General features: G+C 42.6%; 1 protein-coding gene across 4 annotated transcripts in view; it reads right to left on the bottom strand.

Annotated features, from left to right (window-relative positions):
• LOC132881512 (NAD-dependent protein deacylase sirtuin-5, mitochondrial) overlaps window positions 1–20,985 on the bottom strand; it is a 96,145-nt gene that overhangs the window by 69,493 nt on the left and 5,667 nt on the right. For 3 of the 4 annotated variants that reach the window (XR_009654054.1, XR_009654055.1, XM_060914050.1), the window contains exons 2-8: window positions 19,000–19,146; window positions 15,789–15,922; window positions 13,324–13,549; window positions 13,159–13,246; window positions 10,843–10,896; window positions 4,388–4,511; window positions 2,180–2,295 (exon numbers count right to left, since the gene is read on the bottom strand). Coding sequence is in view for 2 of the 4 variants with exons in the window: in XM_060914050.1 (XP_060770033.1) it covers window positions 2,180–2,295; window positions 4,388–4,511; window positions 10,843–10,896; window positions 13,159–13,246; window positions 13,324–13,549; window positions 15,789–15,922; window positions 19,000–19,105 (848 nt within the window). In the remaining 2 variants the exon portion in view is untranslated. The remainder of the gene's footprint in view (window positions 1–2,179; window positions 2,296–4,387; window positions 4,512–10,842; window positions 10,897–13,158; window positions 13,247–13,323; window positions 13,550–15,788; window positions 15,923–18,999; window positions 19,147–20,985) is intronic. The other variant, XM_060914058.1, reaches the window with a different exon arrangement.

Raw genomic sequence — 20,985 nt, 5'->3', positions numbered from 1 at the left:
AAGAAAGACAGAGGTCCGGTGTGTGTGCGGAGGGGGCACACATTGGGACATTATTTTCACACACGCTTTTAATGCCGTGGCTTTTCTAAAAGATCATGTCGACATTGGCCTCAGTAAACTGTAAAAAAAAAAAAAAAATTCAAAAGGGCACTTTTTTGGACAGAGGGCAGAGGGGCAGGAGCTTGAGCGCCACCTCGTGTCTATCCAGGCTTTCGTCTAAACGGGGGAACAGGGGCGCTGCGCCCTCTTACTCTCGGCGTGCGCCCCCTTACCGACTCCGTGAAAACATCCCAGCAACACTACGTGACAATGTGTCTGATCATCAAATACGTTATAATTACTCCAAAAATATTCCAATCATAGTAGATACACCGCCAGACGGTGCAAAAACAATCCGAATTGGCGTTTTCCAGACCGAGGCGCCATGTTGTTTACTTGTCGCGGCTGCTCTCGCGAGATTTGACATGGGTTACATACAAGGTCAGCTGACTTGTAGAGCGAGATTTCTCGAGACTGAATGACCTTTCACCCACCGGCGCGGGAGTTTTTGACAGAAGTAGTTCGCGAGTTGTTTTTGTTGACACTTGGGCATTTAAAGACGTCATCCCGCGGCACGAAGCGGAAGAAAGCCAAAGACTGTCCGGTGCAGAAGAAGATTAGGCCAAAAAAAAAAGTAGAGTGTGTTTCCAGTAACCCGACCGATCGAGAATTTCCGCGTCGAAATTGCCGACCGTAAAGTTATTACAAATTTCCCTCGATATTTTAGTGTAAGCGGCGTTTGTTTGTCATAATTTTTTGTTTCAACGCATTCAAGTTGTGAAAGAAACGATAAAAAGTAAAATGTTTCGCCACTTCTATCAGCCCTCCTGCATAAACTGAGCCGAGCCGCCATTTTGAATCCTCATTCAAGGCTGTAATGCAAATTGCTTCCTTTTCAGTATACAAGTGCACTTCCATGGCAGGGAAAAACACTACATTTTGCCGCCTATGTAGTCCCCTATTTATACAAATAGGAGTCATTCAGGATTCAGCCATGTTTTTGCTCGACCCAAGTTCTACAGTGGGCTAGGCTAGGCCGTCTGCTTTTAATGGAAGTAGCCTAGCCTAGGACGTTATTTTCACGTTATTTCTTGATAAGGTGTTTTCACGTTATTACATGAAAATATCATGAAATATCGCTTGCGTAGATCATAACTCGAACTCTCGCGATATTTTTTTTATTCGTTTAAAGATTTAAAACGCTTATTTTATTATGATGTATGGTATAAAGGATTCTGTGCCAAAATACTATTTTGTAAGATGTTTACTTGTGTTAATTTTTTCAAACAAAATTAAAAAAAAGAAAAAAAAAAAACCTTTCCTACCTACCGACCTTATTTTAGTATTTCATGTTACCGGAAACACACTTTTTTTTTTTTTTTTTGGGCCTTACTTCTTTCTTTTTCAATGTTGACAGACAATTTGTTACAATTTCCCTCTCAGATAGCCTCAGAATGTCCCACTGGAGCATTTTTCAAAGGCTTTGCACGGCGGGGGGGGGACAACCGGCACCATCCCCCCCCGCGCTTCGCTCCCTCGCCATGGTGAGCGCCCTCATGCTAAATTTTCTAGAAAAAACCCTGCTATCTGTGCACGCCACTGGTTTTATAGCTTCTCTAAAGAGCTCAACTGTTTTCAGCTGTGCTAACATGATTGTACAAGGGTTTTCTAATCATCCATTAGCCTTCTGAGGCAATGAGCAAACACATTGTACCATTAGAACACTGGAGTGAGAGTTGCTGGAAATGGGCCTCTATACACCTATGGAGATATTGCACCAAAAACCAGACATTTGCAGCTAGAATAGTCATTTAGCACATTAGCAATGTATAGAGTGGATTTCTGATTAGTTTAAAGTGATCTTCATTGAAAAGAACAGTGCTTTTCTTTCAAAAATAAGGACATTTCAAAGTGACCCCAAACTTTTGAACGGTAGTGTAAGTAATGAAGTTGGGTACTTTGTCCATCGCTGGAATTCATCATTTTGCTCAAATTGGCTTGATATCGAAAGTATATCGAGTCTAAAAGTCAACACTTGAACAACAAGGTGTTCTGCAGTAGCCTGAGTGATGAGTGCTAGTACATCTCATGATTATCATAATGTGTATTAATGACCAGGTTGAACAAACGCGTGACTCACGTGAACTGAGACGTGCTGGACCGCGGCCGGATGTTGAACTCCGCCACTGGAACGCCTCGGGACGCCACCTGAGGGGCAAACATGGCTGCTGGGAAGACGACGGACGCAGTACCAATCTGAAATTACAGCCAGAGGAGAAAACGAGTGTGGAGGAGGGACATAATGGTGTAAACTTGATAGTTTTTCCATTCACTTTCCTGTCGTCTCCGATTTGCTGGATTCAGTTTTTCGTTTTTGTGAACAGAAAAAAAAAAGGAAGCGCTTAAAGTGCTGATGACACGAACATGACTCTATGCAATTTCTTAAATAAACTATACAACATGGCAAACATGTTAGATTTCTCTTATAATTACATGAAAAGAAGCTGTTGTTCCGCGAATATCCAACTTTTAATTGCACAGCGCAAGAAAACTGGGTCCGTGGCTCGCGGCCATGTTGTGACGTCAGCGGGAGAACACGCTGCGGTTCACTGGCTGTTCTACTCTGGTTCTACTCAATGGAAATGGCGCATGAAAACGCCGGTGAACTCTCTAGTGCTAGCTCTTCCTCTTCTGGGAGTCTAGAATTGTGTTGATCTCTTCCGAATAGAATCTATGATAGCCTACCCTCTTTACCCTTTGCCTCTCGTTGCTAGGCGGCAGTTACATGAAAGCCGCAAGCTTTCACAAGCAAATACATGACTGATATCACGCCGACTTTATGATTACATTTATGATTATCATGTAGAATCTATAGCTCTACGTACCTTTATCTTATGTCGTTTCACAACACATGTTCTGACAGGAGGACTGTCTTTGGATCCGGCATAGCTACTAGTAGACCCCCTCCGGAATACTGGCAGTGTTGCCAGATTGGGAGGAATCCCGCCCAGTTGGGCGGTTTCAAGTGCATTTTGGTGGGTTTTGAACATATTTTGGGCTGGAAAACTTCAGCAGTATCTGGCAACACATACTGCTGACGTTTTCCAGCCCAAAATATGTTCAAAACCCACCAAAATGCACTTGAAACCGCCCAACTAGGCGGGAAACCTCCCAATCTGGCAACACTGTGTAGGCACTGCTGATGGTAGTAACACACGTTTGTGATGAACTGAACACCCAAGAGATTCCTTTAAGCTGGGAAGGGTGTCAAAACAATCCAAATCGAAGTGTTCAGAGCACAGGACGGATGTTGGTGAGGGCTCCCACTTGTCACGAGTGCGCCTGACTTGCTTCACCCACTTCGCATGCAGCTCGGGATCTCTGGGAAACTTGAATAAACTTACCCCATCCTTGTGGGTTTTGGAGCAAAAGCCGGCAACACAACGCGAAGGCATAATAACTATATGTATAATAATGTATAATAAAAATACTAATAATGACAAACTGAACACCTGTCGCATCAACAACAAACTGGTAAGTTAGGAGGAAGGTTCTTTCGATGATGTCATATAGCCCCTCCTCCTCTTTCGTCTCCTGGGTGCTGCAGCCCCGTCAAATTTGCCCAAATAGCCGCGTTTATCATCATACTGTAACTTGTAAAATAGGCGCCTTCGTGAATTAATATATGGATCATCGGGAATTACTACTTTTTATGTTATAAAACATCGCCAAAGATGTCAAAAACGTGTCATCAGCACTTTAAGGAAAATCTTCATATTGAGGGGGAAAAAAAAAAAGCAGGAAAACAGTATTTATCAATATATGAATTTGGATAGGACATGCAGTCAACTCAGTCCATCCAGGGTGAATTAGCTTAGCAAAGATAGGCTGCACGAAGAAATAAATGCAGGGGTGCCGACAATTATGACACCTTTTCTTTCTTTGAATAAATCTATGTCTAATTTATCCGATTAAAAAAAAAAAAAAAAAAAAAGGTATTTTCATAATTCATCAAGGGCGCCAATACTTATGCATTTTTGGACCCGACCATAGATTTAAAAAAAAAAAGAAAAAGAAATAAAAGCACGGTGTAATTTTTCAGGACTGTGCAGTCGGTTTAGAAACAAAACTAGCACGATGGATTTGGGCGTGGCTACATTCGCCGAGATTTGATAAACTAATCCCGCCCGAGTAGGGCTTCAGGTTCATTCGGGGAAAAAAAAAAAAAAAAAAAATCAGGATCGATCCCTTGTTAAAATTGAGCGGCAGGTTTATTCCACCCCGAGCTCGCACCGTTATTAATCAGCGCTCAAGGTTTAAAGAGTGGCGCGAGGCGGCGTGATCTCACCAGCAGGCAGAGGTCGCAGGCGTCCAGCTCTTTCTCCACCTTGGTGAGGACGTGCGAGTCGAGCGTCTCCCCGAACCAGATCACGTCCGGCCTCAGGAGCCCGTCACAGCCTCTCTCATCGCACCTGCAGCACAAAGCAAACACCACATCGACGGCCGCCGACTCCGGATTAACACCTTTTAGCTGTCAAACACTTCACAAAACTTCAACACGCCACCTTTCAAACGAGAAACGTTATTCCTGATAAACTCCGGTCGGTTTAGTCACGAATCCAAAAACATTCTCTCACCGTGTTTCCTCTTTAAGGGCTTTACTTAAACAGGATTCAACGCGGACATCATCGCTGCTTTTGTGAAAGTAACGTGATCCTGTGAAAGCTACTTCCTGCTGCAGAAACCCATTGAGTATCACGTGTAAAATCATGCTGCCATCTAGTGGAGCTCTGATGTATTACAGACATTGACCGCAGGGTTTCACAGAACTGATTTTTAATCGATATCTGTCATCATGAATGGTATATATGGTATATATTTATTTATGGGGATAGTTTATATATTCATATTTACAGGGATAGGTATGTAGTATATATTTATTTTTGTAATTATATATTTATATAGATATTTATGAAGTGTATATATATGTGGCAGATGACAGAATCCAGGGACGCATGTCGGCCCGGGGGCATTTTGAGTTATTGACAGATTCAGAAAGTACAGTTTCTAAGCTTTCCAATGATGCCTTCCATGTGGAGATCTGACAATATTTGAAGAATGTGTGGCCTTTTGAAAGTGTATACTTCTTAAAACAGAAAAGGGAGAAAATCGCCCTCAAAGTTTTCCATCTCAGCTACTCTGGGTGCAGGGCGGGCACATAATGGTGCTCATTTGCATGACATTAAGGAAAGCCCTGCCCCCTACTAGCTAGCACGATACTACTTTCATGTAAACAAAGATCACCATGTCAATTTTCCTTCCATGCAAAGTATGCCGAACACAATTATGAAGTACAAAAATAAGTCCTAAAGTATACTTTAACGTTTTGTGGTTGAAAAATTACTCACACCGTAAGAAAGAAAGATAGCACGATGATGACACAACTAACACAATGCTAGTTTCATGTAAAGCCTTGGTCACAACCGGCCGTACGGTACGTGCTCCTACGGCCGGTCTACATGCAAGAAACGCACGGAGAGCGCGCGTGTGATGCGCTGATTTTCGAGCCGCAGAGGTTCTTTGTCATATCAAACAAACTCTACGGGCCCTTACGTTTTTTTCAGGTTGCAAGACAAACTTATGGCCAACGCGCGTCTTTCTCCGTGAACAAAAAAAAAAAAAAAACTGCAGCGATTTGGGAAATGCCAAAAATCGCACGGCCAAAAAATCGTACGTCCGGTTGTGACCTAGGCTTAACCAAACCACAACACTCTCCGTTACATGCAAAAATAACCACACAGCCTTAGATTAATAAACTCACCCCATCAGAAAGAGAAACGGCGCCTTGCACACACCAATGCCTCCGATGGAATGTAGTCCTAGAACGGTCCGTGTATCATCCGATCATTCAAGTATTCCATTCAATCTGGAAAACGGGGTTGCGTTTTTTTTTTGCTAGAAATGGTGATCTCCGATGTAAATACCGTGCGTCTGTTTGCTTCGCGGTGTGTCAGCTCCTCTGCGCTCTGTTTAGCTTCCTCATTCCATAGTGAAATCACACGCCTGTATGCAGTTAAGTAGCCACGAGCTCAGCTCGTATCATACAGCTGATTCGCGAAAAAAAAAACAAAAGACTTAAATCATGTGAATGGCCCATATGGTAATTTACCCACACCCCCCAGCAGGCTACAGTCCTGACAAAAACGAGACAATTTGCAACAAAAAATGTATGCTTTTCCAACAAAACAATCTATTATCTGAAATACTGATTGCATTCTTCAAGATCTCAACATGCACATGATGGAAAAAAACAAAAATCACAAATTTCGAAAAAAAAATGCTTCTTTTGCGATTATCTCGGATTCGTTTCGGCCGACATGTGTCCCTGGATTTGGTGAGGGGTCACATATATGGTATGTAGTATATATTTATTTTTGTAATTATGTATTTATATAGATATTCATGAAGTGTATATATGGTATATATTTTTATAGGTGTATTAATGTAGTTTGGATTTCGGGGTAGTTAAAAAGGGGTGGGATATTTAAAAAAGTATTGTACTTCTTCCCACTCCTTTTTCGAACAATGTGCGGTGTTTTGTAATGTCTTAGCTCTTTAGGTTATTTTATTGATTTTTTTTAATTTCTCGTTTTCTTTCTTTTGTATGTACAAATTACCGTATTTTTCGGACTATAAGTCGCACTTTTTTTCATGGTTCGGCTAGCCATGCGACTTATACTCCGGTGCGACGTATATATGTTTTTTTTTTTTCACCGCGGAATAACTGGAGCTGATGCTGAGTCTGACGACAGCCACGCAGAAGAAGAGGAAACGGCGCTTCGTCTGCCACTGGAGGCAGAGTTGTTCAGAAGCGACACCGAGGATGAGGAATTCAATGGATTTGCTGATTTGGAGTGAAATCGCCAGCTTGATTGACCTGTGTTTTATTATTAATGATAGGGCTATAGTTATTTAAATAAGTTATGTAATGATTTTAGGCAGTGCTTAATTTGTGAAGTGGGAGGTCCCGGAACGCAGGAGGTGGGTGGGTCCGGCGACTCAAAAAAAAAAAAAAAGGCGGGGGGTGGTTTACTATAACTTTACGCACACGCGCTTATTGTGTGTGTAAAAAAAAAATAATAATATCAGACATTATGATCTTAGAAAACGCTTTAGTGACGAACAGTTACAGACAGTAATATGTCGTGATATGTTATAAAATATTATTTTTATTAGGCTATATATTAAATTATATATTAAATTTATCTTCTAAAATAACAGACTACTCATATCACAACCGGTTTATTTCACCATTGGAGATCAGATCACACAAGACATGAGTTAAATTACTCTTTTTAAGGATTTAAGTAGGGGATTTAAAAGCGGTTGTTGTTTTTTTTTCACTAGACGGTTGTCTTTGGAGATGATATACCTATAGCCTACTTGACCTCTGATTTAATGAAATAAAATTCGACAAAAATGAAGAATGACACTCCTCGATGATGACTACAGCTTTAATAACACAGATGAAAGAGCCATGGGGCGATAATAAGCCCTACCGGTAAAAATATTCTAAAAGCAAACTGATTAATGCATCAGTAATAGGCTACTAATATTAGTTATAATAATAATATAGGCTATTAGTAATAACGATAGTGATAGTATTAAAGATAGTAGTAGATATTTAAAATAATCAGACTAGGCTACTTACAGGGCAAAGGGCGCGTTATCACTGCTCAGTTCGTTTATTAAATAAGCAATGCAGTCGCGCAGTAACCACGCGCCGCTTATCAGATACAATCACAGATTCTATGGATAGAATAACCCTTCAAAAAAGTGCGACTTATAGTCCGGTGCGACGTATATATGTTTTTTTTTGTCTTCATAATGCATTTTTTGGCTGATGCGACTTAAACTCCGGAGCGACGTATAGTCCGGAAAATACGGTAGTTACATACATTTTTTATACATGTTCGAAATAAAAATAAATTCAAATTCAAAATTAAATTCAAATGAATTCTGCTTTAAATCACATCACATCAGTCCTTAAACTCAACGCATCTTCTACCATTCACTAAAAAAAAAAATTGTAAAAATGTTTAAAATGACCAGAAACTTTTCAATATTTCTTTTAAACTCGTGACAAAATCAGAAATGACGGATAAACGGGACGAGATTTAATGTATTTTGCACTTCTGAAGAGATCGCGTCTACGGTTTGTCCGGTACAGTAACGTCCCGTTTCGTCACAAAAATCCTCACCAGCAGTTAAACGAAATATTTTGAAGAAATGACATTTATTTACTGAAATTAATTTCACACTGCAGTAGTTAGCCTTTACTTAATTTATCTACACAGATTAAAAGCTACAGTATTATGCGCTACAGCAGGTTGAAAGACAAAGCTTTTTTTTTTAAGAATGGCTTATTCTTGTTATTATTATTATTATTATAATATACGTTTATTTATTTATTTACTAAGCCCTGCATTTCTCTCTTTTTTTTTAAAACAACTAATTAAAACAAGAACATTAACACCCGTTTATATGTTTTATTAATGTTTTATATTTATTTACTAAGCTCTGCATTTTTTTTATTATTATTAATGTAACTTGAGTTTTAAAAAATTAATCGATAATGAAAAACAATTGTTTACATGTTTATTTTTTAAGCCTTGCATTTTTTCCATCCTTAATGTTATTTGAATAAAAAAACATTATGACTACTGGTTTATTAATATTTATTTATCCCTACATTTTACATTATTGTGACTTGATTTAAAAAAAATTTAAACAGCAACAATTATTATTCCTACTCCTACTGTTTCATTAATATTTTATATTTATTTTTTAAACCCTGACTGCAATTTACATTTATGTAACTTGATTTAAAAATATATATATTAATAATGAAAAACAGCAACACACTTTATTGTTTAATTACTGTATACATGTCTATTTTAAGCCCTGCATTTTTTCCATCAGTAAATTGTTAAAAAATATTTTATTATTAATGACTTTTATTAATATTTATTTATTGTATTCAGTGGTCTGCAAAAGTTTGTGCACCCCTGGTCAAAATTGCTCTTACTGTGAACAGTTAAGCAAGCTGAAGATGAAATGATCTCCAAAAGGCATAAAGTTAAAGATGACTCATTCCCTTTATATTTTAAGCAAAAACTATTTTTTTTTTTTTATTTTCATCTTTTACATTTTCAAAATGAAAAAAAAAAAAAAGGGAAAGGGCCCCTAAGCAAAAGTTTGGGCACTCTACATGGTTAGTACCTAGTAACGCCCCTTTTGGCAAGTATCACAGCTTATAAACACTTTTTGTAGGCAGATAATAATCTTTCAGTTCTTACCTGGGGGATTTTCACACATTCGTCCTTGCAAAAGGCTTCCAGTTCTACAAGTTTCTTGGGCTGTCTTGCATGCACTGCTCTTTTGAGATTTATCCACAGATTTTCAATGATGTTTAGGTCAGGGGACTGTGAGGGCCCGGGCAAAACCTTCAGCTTGGGCCTCTTGAGGTATTCCATTGTAGATTTTGAGGTGTGTTTTGGATCATCGGCTTATTGTAGGACCCATCCTCTTTTTAACTTCAACTTTTTTACAGATGGTGTGATGTTTGCTTCCAGAATTTGCTGGTATTTATTCGAATCCATGCTTCCCTCGACCAATGAAATGTGCCCTGTGCCACTGGCTGCAACACAACCCCAAAGCATGATCGACCCACACCCTGCTTCAGAGTTGGAGAGGTGTTCTTTTCCTGGAATTTGCCACCCTTTTTTCTCCAAACATACCTTTGCACATTGTGGCCAAAAAGTTCTATTTTGTTTCCAAAATGCATCAGGCTTATTTAGATGTTCATTTGCAAACTTCAGATGCTGAATTTTGTGGCTTGGACGCAGGAAGGGTTTTCTTCTGATGACTCTCCCATGAAGGTCATATTTGTTCAGGTGTCGCTGCATAGTAGAACAGTGCACCACCACTCCAGGGTCTGCTAAATCTTTCTGAAGGTCTTTTGCAGTCAAACAGGGGTTTTTATTTGCCTTTCTAGCAATCCAACCAGCAGTTTTTTCAGAAAGTTTTCTTCATCTTCCAGACCTCACCTTGATCTCCACCGTTTCTGTTAACTGCCATTTCTTAATAACATTACAATCTGAGGAAACAGCTACCTGAAAACACTTTGCTACATTCTTGTAGCCTTCTCCTGCTTTGTGAGCGTCAATTATTTTATTATTCAGAATGCGAGGGAGTTGCTTAGAGGAGCCCATGGCTGTTGATTTTAGGGACGAGTTTGAGGAGTCAGAGAATTTATACAGCTTTGAAATCTGTATTGGGGTGCCCAAACTTTCACATAGTGTTCCTTTTCTTTTTTCACTCTCCAATTGTACAAAACAAAAATAATACACAAATCCTGCATAAAATGCTGAAAAGAAAATGTCTCGTCTTTACCTTTATGCCTTTTGGTGATCAGTTCATCTTCTGCTCACTTAACTATTCATAGTAACAGACGTTTTCAGCAAGGGTGCCCAAACTTTTGCATGCCACTGTACATGTTTGTTTATTTGCCAAATCCTGCATTTTTCATCCTTAAGATAATCATTTTTAAATCAAAATACCACCACCAATTATTTCTTTGTTTTATTATTATTTATTTTTCAATGTACTAAGCCCTACAGTTTCCATTCTAAATGTAACTTGGTTTTACAACGTTAATAAACAATGAAAAACAGCAACAAATTATTATGCATCTTGTTTGTTTATCAGCACGTTACCTGTCCCAGGAAGCTCGTATCGTACCTTGGTAAATGTCCTACAGGAATGTTGGCATCAGTGCAGTTTGGATCTGGATCACTGTAAGAGGAATTAAACACATGGAGCTCACCGTCTCTCAGAACTCAACTACATCTAAACCAGGGGTGTCCAGAGTCCCGGCCCAAACCCCACCCGCGGATGGATGGTCAGTTCCCTAACCTGTGACTTCTCGGTCAGTATGATCAGCAGCCACAGGCTGCAATTCCTCCTTTCACCACACGGTGGCAGCAGACTGTACGAACATAGCTTGCTCACCTGCAGGAGTTTTTTTTTTTTATTCAGTCATGGGCGTTGCAGGAAATATTCAGAAGATGAAAAGGAGTATTAATAAAGCTAATCATTATTTACGCTTCCAGGTGATCCCCTGGAAATTCAGTACTGCTGACGGGCCCTTGCAGGGCTCTACGTTAGCTTTGAGACATGGTTGTCCATTCGGGCAACCATTTGTAGAAATCTGGTTGCCCGAACTCAGAACATGGTTGCCCAAATATTACATATATATTTTTTTATTTATTAGGATTCCGCGGGCCTTTTTTGTGATTGTTGCGGGCTAAAACGTCTGATGTTGCAGGGGTTTCCAAAAAATTGCGATGAAAGTTGCGGTGTTTTTTAGGTTTTTGTTGCGATTACATTGCGTGAGGAAGTGAAAGTTGCGATTTTCTCTTTTTGTGATTAAAATTGAGTGATATGTTAAATATTAAGTTATTACTGAAAAACTATTGATTAAAAAAACAAAAAGACACTGAGAAATGGTCCTATAAACAACTTTACCAATATAAAAGATTACCAGGACTACAAAAATGCAGAAAAATAGGCTTTACTTATCCAAATGCACCTGTTGGTTCAAAAGTTAAAGTGCAGAGAACCTCACAGCACAACATGAAGTTACCTTAAAATATAATATAAATGCCTCAGCTTTCATCTCATCTCATTATCTGTAGCTGCTTTATCCTTCTACAGGGTCGCAGGCAAGCTGGAGCCTATCCCAGCTGACTACGGGCGAAAGGCGGGGTACACCCTGGACAAGTCGCCAGGTCATCACAGGGCTGACACAGACACAGACAACCATTCACACTCACATTTACACCTACGGTCAATTTAGAGTCGCCAGTTAACCTAACCTGCATGTCTTTGGACTGTGGGGGAAACCGGAGCACCCGGAGGAAACCCACGCGGACACGGGGAGAACATGCAAACTCCACACAGAAAGGCCCTCGCCGGCCACGGGGCTCGAACCCAGGACCTTCTTGCTGTGAGGCGACAGCGCTAACCACTACACCACCGTGCCGCCCCTCAGCTTTCATGTAAGAAAAAAAACACTACTAATACTAGTACTGTGTGCAGGCAGTCTCTCCTGAAGACTAAATTAAACAATAATTATAAACTAATAAAATAAATGGCTCAGGCTTCATAGAAGAAAAAAAAAAAACAATTGGAACAGAATCTCACAGTATGATGCTGAAGCTGCCTAAACAATGGAAAATAAAATTCCATTTTGGCAAAAATGTTGGCGTCCATTAATTTCTTGTATTAAGTAAAAAATAATGTAAAGTGCGCACAGTAAACATAACACTTTCAGTAACAGAATTTAAGCCTACATAAACACTGACTCACACAGTGTTGCCAGATACTGCTGACGTTTTCCAGCCCAAAATATGTTCAAAACCCGCCAAAATGCACTTAAAACCGCCCAATCTGGCAACACTGTGCGCATGCTGCTTCTCTTGAACGTATACACGGAAGTAAGGCGGAAGGTAGTTTGTCGACGTCACCTCAAGACGTCGCCAACGATTGGTCAAACTTGCGGGAAAGTTGCGGCGATTGGATACAATTGCAACACCGCCCTGAATTCGCGTTGAAGTTGAAAATCGCAACATCGCGAAATCCTGGAGGGTCTGAATAGAACACTGAATATGCACTACGCGATAATTATTAGCAATGGGAAACTGCATTGCGAGCCCGCGATGTGCAAATGTGAATTCCGCTAGTTGTTGAGCATCCCGTAATGATAACATGGACGCGGTCTTTACGAGTCAAACAATCGCAAATCCTGATGGAATTTCATCATAATATGAACGAATAAACATCGTTTTTCACGCAAGTTGACACATTTGGGTAGTTGCCCGATCGGGCAAGCATTTGTGAGAGTCTGGTTGTCCGAATCTATTGAATGGTTGCCCCGGGCAATCGGGCTACTGTTAATGTCGAGCCCTGCCTTGTGTGTTCTAATCCGCACCCTGTTTGGACACCCCTGATCCAATCTAAACAGGCGAGTGAGTGTAAGAAGCAGGAGTCCGTTACCCTTTCCCCTCCAGAGCAGCACAGATAGGGCTGTGATGATTCACGTCCACGTCTCCACAGCTCAGACACCGGGTCCTGAAGAGACTTCCTGTAAACACACGCCGTCAATCAAAATCAACACGCATACTGGATGATGCAGAGTACGTGAGCAGCACTGAGGCTCACCGTGGACCTCGAGGATGTGTTTACTGCCGGCTCGGCGGTGCAGCTCGTCCGTGTTCTGCGTGATCACCACCACGGCGCGGCCCTGCTGTCTGAGACGGGCCTCGCACTCGGCGACGGCCACGTGAGCAGCACTGGGTTTAGCCTTCAGCGCCAACTCCCTCCAGTAATGATAAAACTCCCACACGCGCGACGAGTTACGGGAGAACGCCTGTGGGGTTGCCAGATCCTGCAAAAAGGAACGTGTAATAATAATGCTCAGGCATAGCAAATTTTAAATAGACACACACACACACAGTCCCAGCCACAGTTCTTCTGGACACTGTCACACTTGCGTCTTAATTTTGCCCCCAAAACCCAACAACCTCCATTATGTTTTCTTTTTTAATCTGAAAAGTGCTCTCTTATGGATGTACGTGTCATAAAACAGAAATCTTTAAAGGTCCCATGGCATGAAATTTTCACTTTCTGAGGTTTTTTAACATTAAAATGAGTTCCTCTGACCTTCTTAAGTCACCCCAGTGGCTAGAAATTTCATAATGTGTAAACCAAACTATGCCCAACATTTGAGAATGGCGCGTCAAAACGGCGCGTTGATAAACTCTTCCCTTTACTACGTCAGCAAGGGAGATGATCCCCACGCGCCCCCTCTGGATTCCCACCCACTGTATGAATTGCCCGCCCAGTTGTAGTGAGGAGACCATAGAGGACACAACAACATGGCATCACCTAAGCGAGCGAAACATGGAAATTGCGCTGTACGTGGATGTGACAACACAGAAAGGAGTCTGTTTTTACTGCCGACGGGAGAGCCCCTGAAGACGCAGTGGCTTAATTTTATTTACTCCAATAATACGCCGTCGAGTCTACCTAAGACGGTGTATGTTTGTCGGAAGCATTTTCCTGAGGAATGTTTCCACAACTTGGGACAGTACAGGGCAGGTTTTGCACATCAACTGTCACTGAAGCCTGGGTCCGTACCAAGCATCCCTGCTGCATCAGCCACAAACACCGAACAAGTAAGTGTATTACTGTTAAGTCGTTTTGCTGTGTTTTAAAATCGGTGCCACGTTAGCCTTGCAATGGCTACATTAGCTGTGCAGCTAACCACTTCCTGCAGTTAGCCAGGTAATCTGTGCTACAAAACTAAAGAGCATGCAGCATGCTCTGTTAAACTGAGTTTAGTCTGGAAATTGACTGTAACTTATGAGCTTGTGTTTGACTATTGCTCCGCAATGCATGTCTTCTGTTGGATAAGCGCTATGTTGCTGTAGTTGCTGCTTCTATCCTCTTTGGTTATGGAGTGCGTGTTCAAGCCTAGGGTATTATACGTTCGTAAACTACCACTCCGAACACTCTCACTCTCTGTTCTCTGTGTCACGTTGAGTTTACGAAAGGAGTCCGAGGGAGAACGGGGTTTTGTCTTAGCAGCGTGGCTACAGGTGCTGATAGCAGCGAGTATGTGTGCGCGCAGCTTGGTCAAGCCCCTCCCCCCATGGCCCGCCCCCACCCTCTACCCTTCCCCGCCTCCTGCTTCTCATTAGCAAAACGACGCACTGGGAAAAGCGCTGAAATGGGGCTTTCTCCCAGGAGGCTATATCTACGTGCCGAGGGTTCATTTCGAGAAAGGCTGCGGATATAACATCCGGAAACCTCCACGAGCCCGTTTAAAGCATCAACAAACCACCATGCCATGGGACCTTTAACAAAACTTGTATGAGAGGGGGGGAAAAAAAAAAAAAAAGCACCTATATAGGGTGCCAAGACTTTTCCACATTACCGTATATATTAATAAAAAAATTAAATCCAACAGATTTGCATTCTGAGCTCAACTCTAACCAAATGTATTATTCATGCATTAATTAATATTAAAATAATTCTACATTAATAAACCAAACTAATAATGGCTTATATTAATTCTGGATTTTTTTTTTTTTTAAATAAACCTATGAAGCCAAACACTGGGTGCCAATATTTACAGCCACTGACCTGACTGATGACATCAGCTGCAATTTAACATTTTCTTTCAGTAGAGTTATCAGTTTCAGTTTAAATTAACACTCAACATTTTTAATTCACTTTCTTCACGTGATTTACTCGAATCTGACTGGTCGATTAGTTTTCCATCACTGCAGCTCTGGCAGTAGTGCAGCCGAGAATCACGGGTTTATTTCAGTGCGGTGGTTCTAATACGTGAGCGTCGCTTGACGCACCTACGTTAAGTAAAACGTCCATTATTGATGATGTGAAGTTTTCTGGAAAATAAGATGAGATGTGGGAGGAGTCTCCCATGTCAGAGACGTGCTGCGTTCCCCCCCATAGTACAGGTTATCTGATGAAGGAATGACTGTTTATCCAGTGGCTGCTATAACGGAACAGAACACGCGCCCAAGTGTGTTGTGCAGCATTAAAAGTAACCCGAAATGGATTAGAAGTCCGATTTGTCATGATGGTGCCTGAGCACTCGCCTGCGTCTTCCACTTCCTCCAGTGACCGCTGGCCGCTCTGAAGGTGGGCAGTCCGCTCTCAGCGCTCACTCCGGCTCCGGTGATGATGGCGATGTGCTTGGCCTTGGAGAAAACCTCACGAAACTCCGCTAGATCTGTAACGTTCAGGGGTCAAAGGTCAACATTAAAACACAGTGTGTGAGGTTTAAAGTTCAGCAATAATCAGATATAAACTGGATCCTTTCTTCATTTATAGTGCTGTGTGTGTTCTCTAGGTCGGCCTGGTCGATTGTAGGTGGGGCTTGGTTGATGTGTGGGCGGAGCCTGGTCAATTGTGGGTGAAGCCTGTTCGATTGTGGGCGGAGCACAGTTGATTTGGGGTGGGTGGGTAGGGCCCAGTTGATTACAGGTCAGTGGGGTCTGGTTGATTACGGGAGCCTTGTTGATTGTGGGTGGGTGGGTGGAATCTGGTTGACTGTGCGTGCGTGGGTGGGGTCTCGTTCATTACAGGAGGAACCTGGTTGAGTGTGGGTGGTTGGGGTGTGGTTGATTACAGGAAGAGCCTGGTTGATTGTGGGTGGGTGGGGTCTGGTTGATTACAGGAAGAGCCTGGTTGATTGTGGGTGGGGTCTGGTTGATTATGGGAGGAACCTGGTTGATTGTGGGTGGGTGGGGTCTGGTTGATTGTGGGTGGGTGGGGTCTGGTTGATTACGGGAGGAACCTGGTTGATTGTGGGTGGGTGGGGTCTGGTTGATTACGGGAGGAACCTGGTTGATTGTGGGTGGGTGGGGTCTGGTTGATTACGGGAGGAACCTGGTTGAGTGTGGGTGGTTGGGGTCCGGTTGATTACGGGAGGAACCTGGTTGATTGTGGGTGGGTGGGTGGGTGGGTGGGTGGGGTCTGGTTGATTACGGGAGGAACCTGGTTGATTGTGGGTGGGTGGGGTCTGGTTGATTACAGGAGGAACCTGGTTGATTGTGGGTGGTTGGGGTCTGGTTGATTACAGGAGGAACCTGATTGAGGGTGGGTGGGTGGGTGGGGCCTGATTGTGCATGGATGGGTGGGGTCTGGTTGATTACAGGAGGAACCTGGTTGAGTGTGGGTGGGGTCTGGTTGATTACGGGAGGAACCTGGTTGAGTGTGGGTGGATGGGTGGGTGGGGCCTGATTGTGCATGGATGGGTGGAGTCTGGTTGATTACAGGAAGAGCCTGGTTGAGTGTGGGTGGGTGGGGTCTGGTTGATCACGGGAGGAACCTGGTTGATTGTGGGTGGGTGGGGTCTGGTTGATTACGGGAGGAACCTGGTTGAGTGTGGGTGGTTGGGGTCTGGTTGATTACGGGAGGAACCTGGTTGAGTGTGGGTGGGTGGGGGTTGAGTGTGGGTGGGTGGGGGTTGAGTGTGGGTGGGTGGGGCCTGATTGTGCATGGATGGGTGGGGTCTGGTTGATTACGGGAGGAACCTGGTTGATTGTGGGTGGGTGGGGTCTGGTTGACTACGGGAGGAACCTGGTTGATTGTGGGTGGGTGGGGTCTGGTTGATTACGGGAGGAACCTGGTTGATTGTGGGTGGGTGGGGCCTGATTGTGCATGGATGGGTGGGGTCTGGTTGATTACAGGAGGAGCCTGGTTGATTGTGGGTGGGGTCTGGTTGATTACGGGAGGAACCTGGTTGATTGTGGGTGGGTGGGGTCTGATTGATTACAGAAGGAGCTTGGTTGATTGTGGGTGGGGTCTGATTGATTACGGAATGAGCTTGGTTGATTGTGGCTGGGTGGGGTCTGGTTGACTGTGCATGGGTGGGTGGGGTCTGGTTGATTATGGGAGGAACCTGGTTGATTGTGGGTGGGTGGAGTCTGGTTGATTACAGGAGGAACCTGGTTGATTGTGGGTGCATGGTGTCTGGCTGATTACAGGAGGAGCCTGGCTGATTGTGGGTGGGCAGGGTCTGGTTGATTACGGGAGGAACCTGGTTGATTACGGGAGGAACCTGGTTGATTGTGGGTGGGTGGGGCCTGATTGATTGTGAGTGGAGCCTGGTTGATTGCAGATGGGTGGGTGGGGCCTCGTTAAATACAAGTGGAGCCTGGTTGACTCTGGGTGGGTAGAGTCCGGTTGATTGCAGATGGGTGGGTGAGGGGAGCCTGGTTGACTCTGGGTGTGTGGGTGTTGATTTGGGGTGGAGACTGGTTGACTGGGTGGGTGGAGCCTGGGCTATTGCTGGTGGAGTCCAGGTTACTGTGGGCGGAGCTTAAATCCAACACTTATCACATCTTGTATACATTTTTGTCTCTATCCTACAGCCATTTTTGTTTCTATAGCAATAATGTACGCCAAGATTTATTATTATTATTCGAGTAAAGCTACACCTTTATTAAATGTTTTAAAATCAGTGAATAATATATATTCAGTCTTGTGTGTCCAAAACTTTAACTGGTCTCATTAGAATCTGTGCACACTGGAAGAAACAAAAGAAACACTGTTTACAATACAGTTATAAAAACATACAATGATTTTAAAAAAAAAAGAAAGAAAAAAAAGGCCTACTGCAGATTTTAAGTCGATTACGAATTGCGAGTGCGATATGACGTTTATAAAACTGTTGTAGAAAAAAAAAAAAACCACAACTTAGCCTAGTGGTTAGCGTGTCCGCCTCTCAACCAGGAGATCGTGAGTTCTACTCGTGGTTGGGTCATACCAAAGACCATCATAAAAATGGTACCTACTGCCATCTGGTGAGGCGCCGCAATCCAGATGTGAATCAGGAGTCAAACTCCCGCGGTTACCAGAGGACCGGCCATCACTGTAAGCAGCTGAGGGCTCCTGAAATGGAGCTCAGCACCACCCGATGTGCCTTATGGCACGGGAAGGGCTTTACAGCAGACATCCTGTGGGCGGAGCCAAAGCTAGACGCACTGCAATCGACTGAAACTCGTAACTCAAAAACCTCAGACGAGGAAAGGGAATCAACGCACTTCAATTAACTTTAAATCAATCATTAAACACATACATCACTCATCACAGGAACACAGAGGTGTCCATTTTGTCGCTGGACGACTCCCAGGTTGAAAAACAAGACACTTTAACTGTTTCACTTAATTTCAGGGTTCTGTTGACGCCCCCTTCCTGATCACAAAAGTTACTTACAGCACCTTTAATGCACAACCCTCTCTCTCGATGAATCTCAGCAGCACTGTGAGGTTTTCGTGTGTGCGTAGTGCGAGAGCTCGATACCTGACTTTGGCTGGGGTTCGACACTCAGAGCCCTCAGGACCACGATCCGATTCCCACAATCCATCTGACGGAGCAGGAGACTCCGCGCCAGCTGCCGGATCAGCATCTCCGATTCGTTCTTCCCGACACGCCCGTGAACGGCAGCTGCTGAAACAGAACACGTACTTTTCATCTGTTTAGAGTTAAATACTGTACGTGAAACAACCGAGTTCCTGTTATCGCTTACGTTACAGCAGCGACACTATAAACCATCATGACATCACCCGGCAACCTTTCAGTGAAATTTTTGAGCTTTGCACCACTTTTTAACCAGAAAGATCTCTCTCAGCATGTACAGTGGTGCTTGAAAGTTTGTGAACCCTTTAGAATTTTCTATATTTCTGCATAAATATGACCTAAAACATCATCAGATTTTCATACAAGTCTTAAAAGTAGATAAAGAGAACCCAGTTAAACAAATGAGACGAAAATATTATACTTGGTCATTTATTTATTGAGGAAAATGATCCAATATTACATATCTGTGAGTGGCAAAAGTATGTGAACCTCTAGGATTAGCAGTTAATTTGAAGGGGAAATTAGAGTCAGGTGTTTTCAATCAATGGGATGACAATCAGGTGTGAGTGGGCACCCTGTTTTATTTAAAGAACAGGGATCTATCAAAGTCTGATCTTCACAACACATGTTTGTGGAAGTGTATCATGGCACGAACAAAAGAGATTTCTGAGGACCTCAGAAAAAAAGCGTTGTTGAAGCTCATCAGGCAGTAAAAGGTTACAAAACCATCTCTAAAGAGTTTGGACTCCACCAATCTACAGTCAGACAGATTGTGTACAAATGGAGGAAATTCAAGACCATCGTTACCCTCCCCAGGAGTGGTCAACCAACAAAGATCACTCCAAGAGCAAGGCGTATAATAGTCGGTGAGGTCACAAAGGACCCCAGGGTAACTTCTAAGCAACTGAAGGCCTCTCTCACATTGGCTAATGTTCATGTTCATGAGTCCACCATCAGGAGAACACTGAACAACAATGGTGTGCATGGCAGGGTTGCAAGGAGAAAGCCACTGCTCTCCAAAAAGAACATTGCTGCTTGTCTGCAGTTTGCTAAAGATCACGTGGACAAGCCAGAAGGCTATTGGAAAAATGTTTTGTGGACGGATGAGACCAAAATAGAACTTTTTGGTTTAAATGAGAAGCGTTATGTTTGGAGAAAGGAAAACGCTGCATTCCAGCATAAGAACCTTATCCCATCTGTGAAACATGGTGGTGGTAGTATCATGGTTTGGGCCTGTTTTGCTGCATCTGGGCCAGGACGGCTTGCCATCATTGATGGAACAATGAATTCTGAATTATACCAGCGAATTCTAAAGGAAAATGTCAGGACATCTGTCCATGAACTGAATCTCAAGAGAAGGTGGGTCATGCAGCAAGACAACGACCCTAAGCACACAAGTCGTTCTACCAAAGAATGGTTAAAGAAGAATAAAGTGAATGTCTTGGAATGGCCAAGTCAAAGTCCTGACCTTAATCCAATGGAAATGTTGTGGAAGGACCTGAAGCGAGCAGTTCATGTGAGGAAACCCACCAACATCCCAGAGTTGAAGCTGTTCTGTACGGAGGAATGGGCTAAAATTCCTCCAAGCCGGTGTGCAGGACTGATCAACAGTTACCGCAAACGTTTAGTTGCAGTTATTGCTGCACAAGGGGGTCACACCAGATACTGAAAGCAAAGGTTCACATACTTTTGCCACTCACAGATATGTAATATTGGATCATTTTCCTCAATAAATAAATGACAGAGTATAATATTTTTGTCTCATTTGTTTAACTGGGTTCTCTTTATCTACTTTTAGGACTTGTGTGAAAATCTGATGTTGTTTTAGGTCATATTTATGCAGAAATATAGAAAATTCTAAAGGGTTCACAAACTTTCAAGCACCACTGTACGTACATCTATCTATCATACAAATAAACCACCTTTTAC

This window comes from Neoarius graeffei, chromosome 1 (genome assembly GCF_027579695.1).
Source record: "Neoarius graeffei isolate fNeoGra1 chromosome 1, fNeoGra1.pri, whole genome shotgun sequence".
In the NCBI taxonomy this organism is placed as follows: domain Eukaryota; kingdom Metazoa; phylum Chordata; class Actinopteri; order Siluriformes; family Ariidae; genus Neoarius; species Neoarius graeffei.
This window is presented reverse-complemented; position numbering and strand designations above follow the sequence as displayed.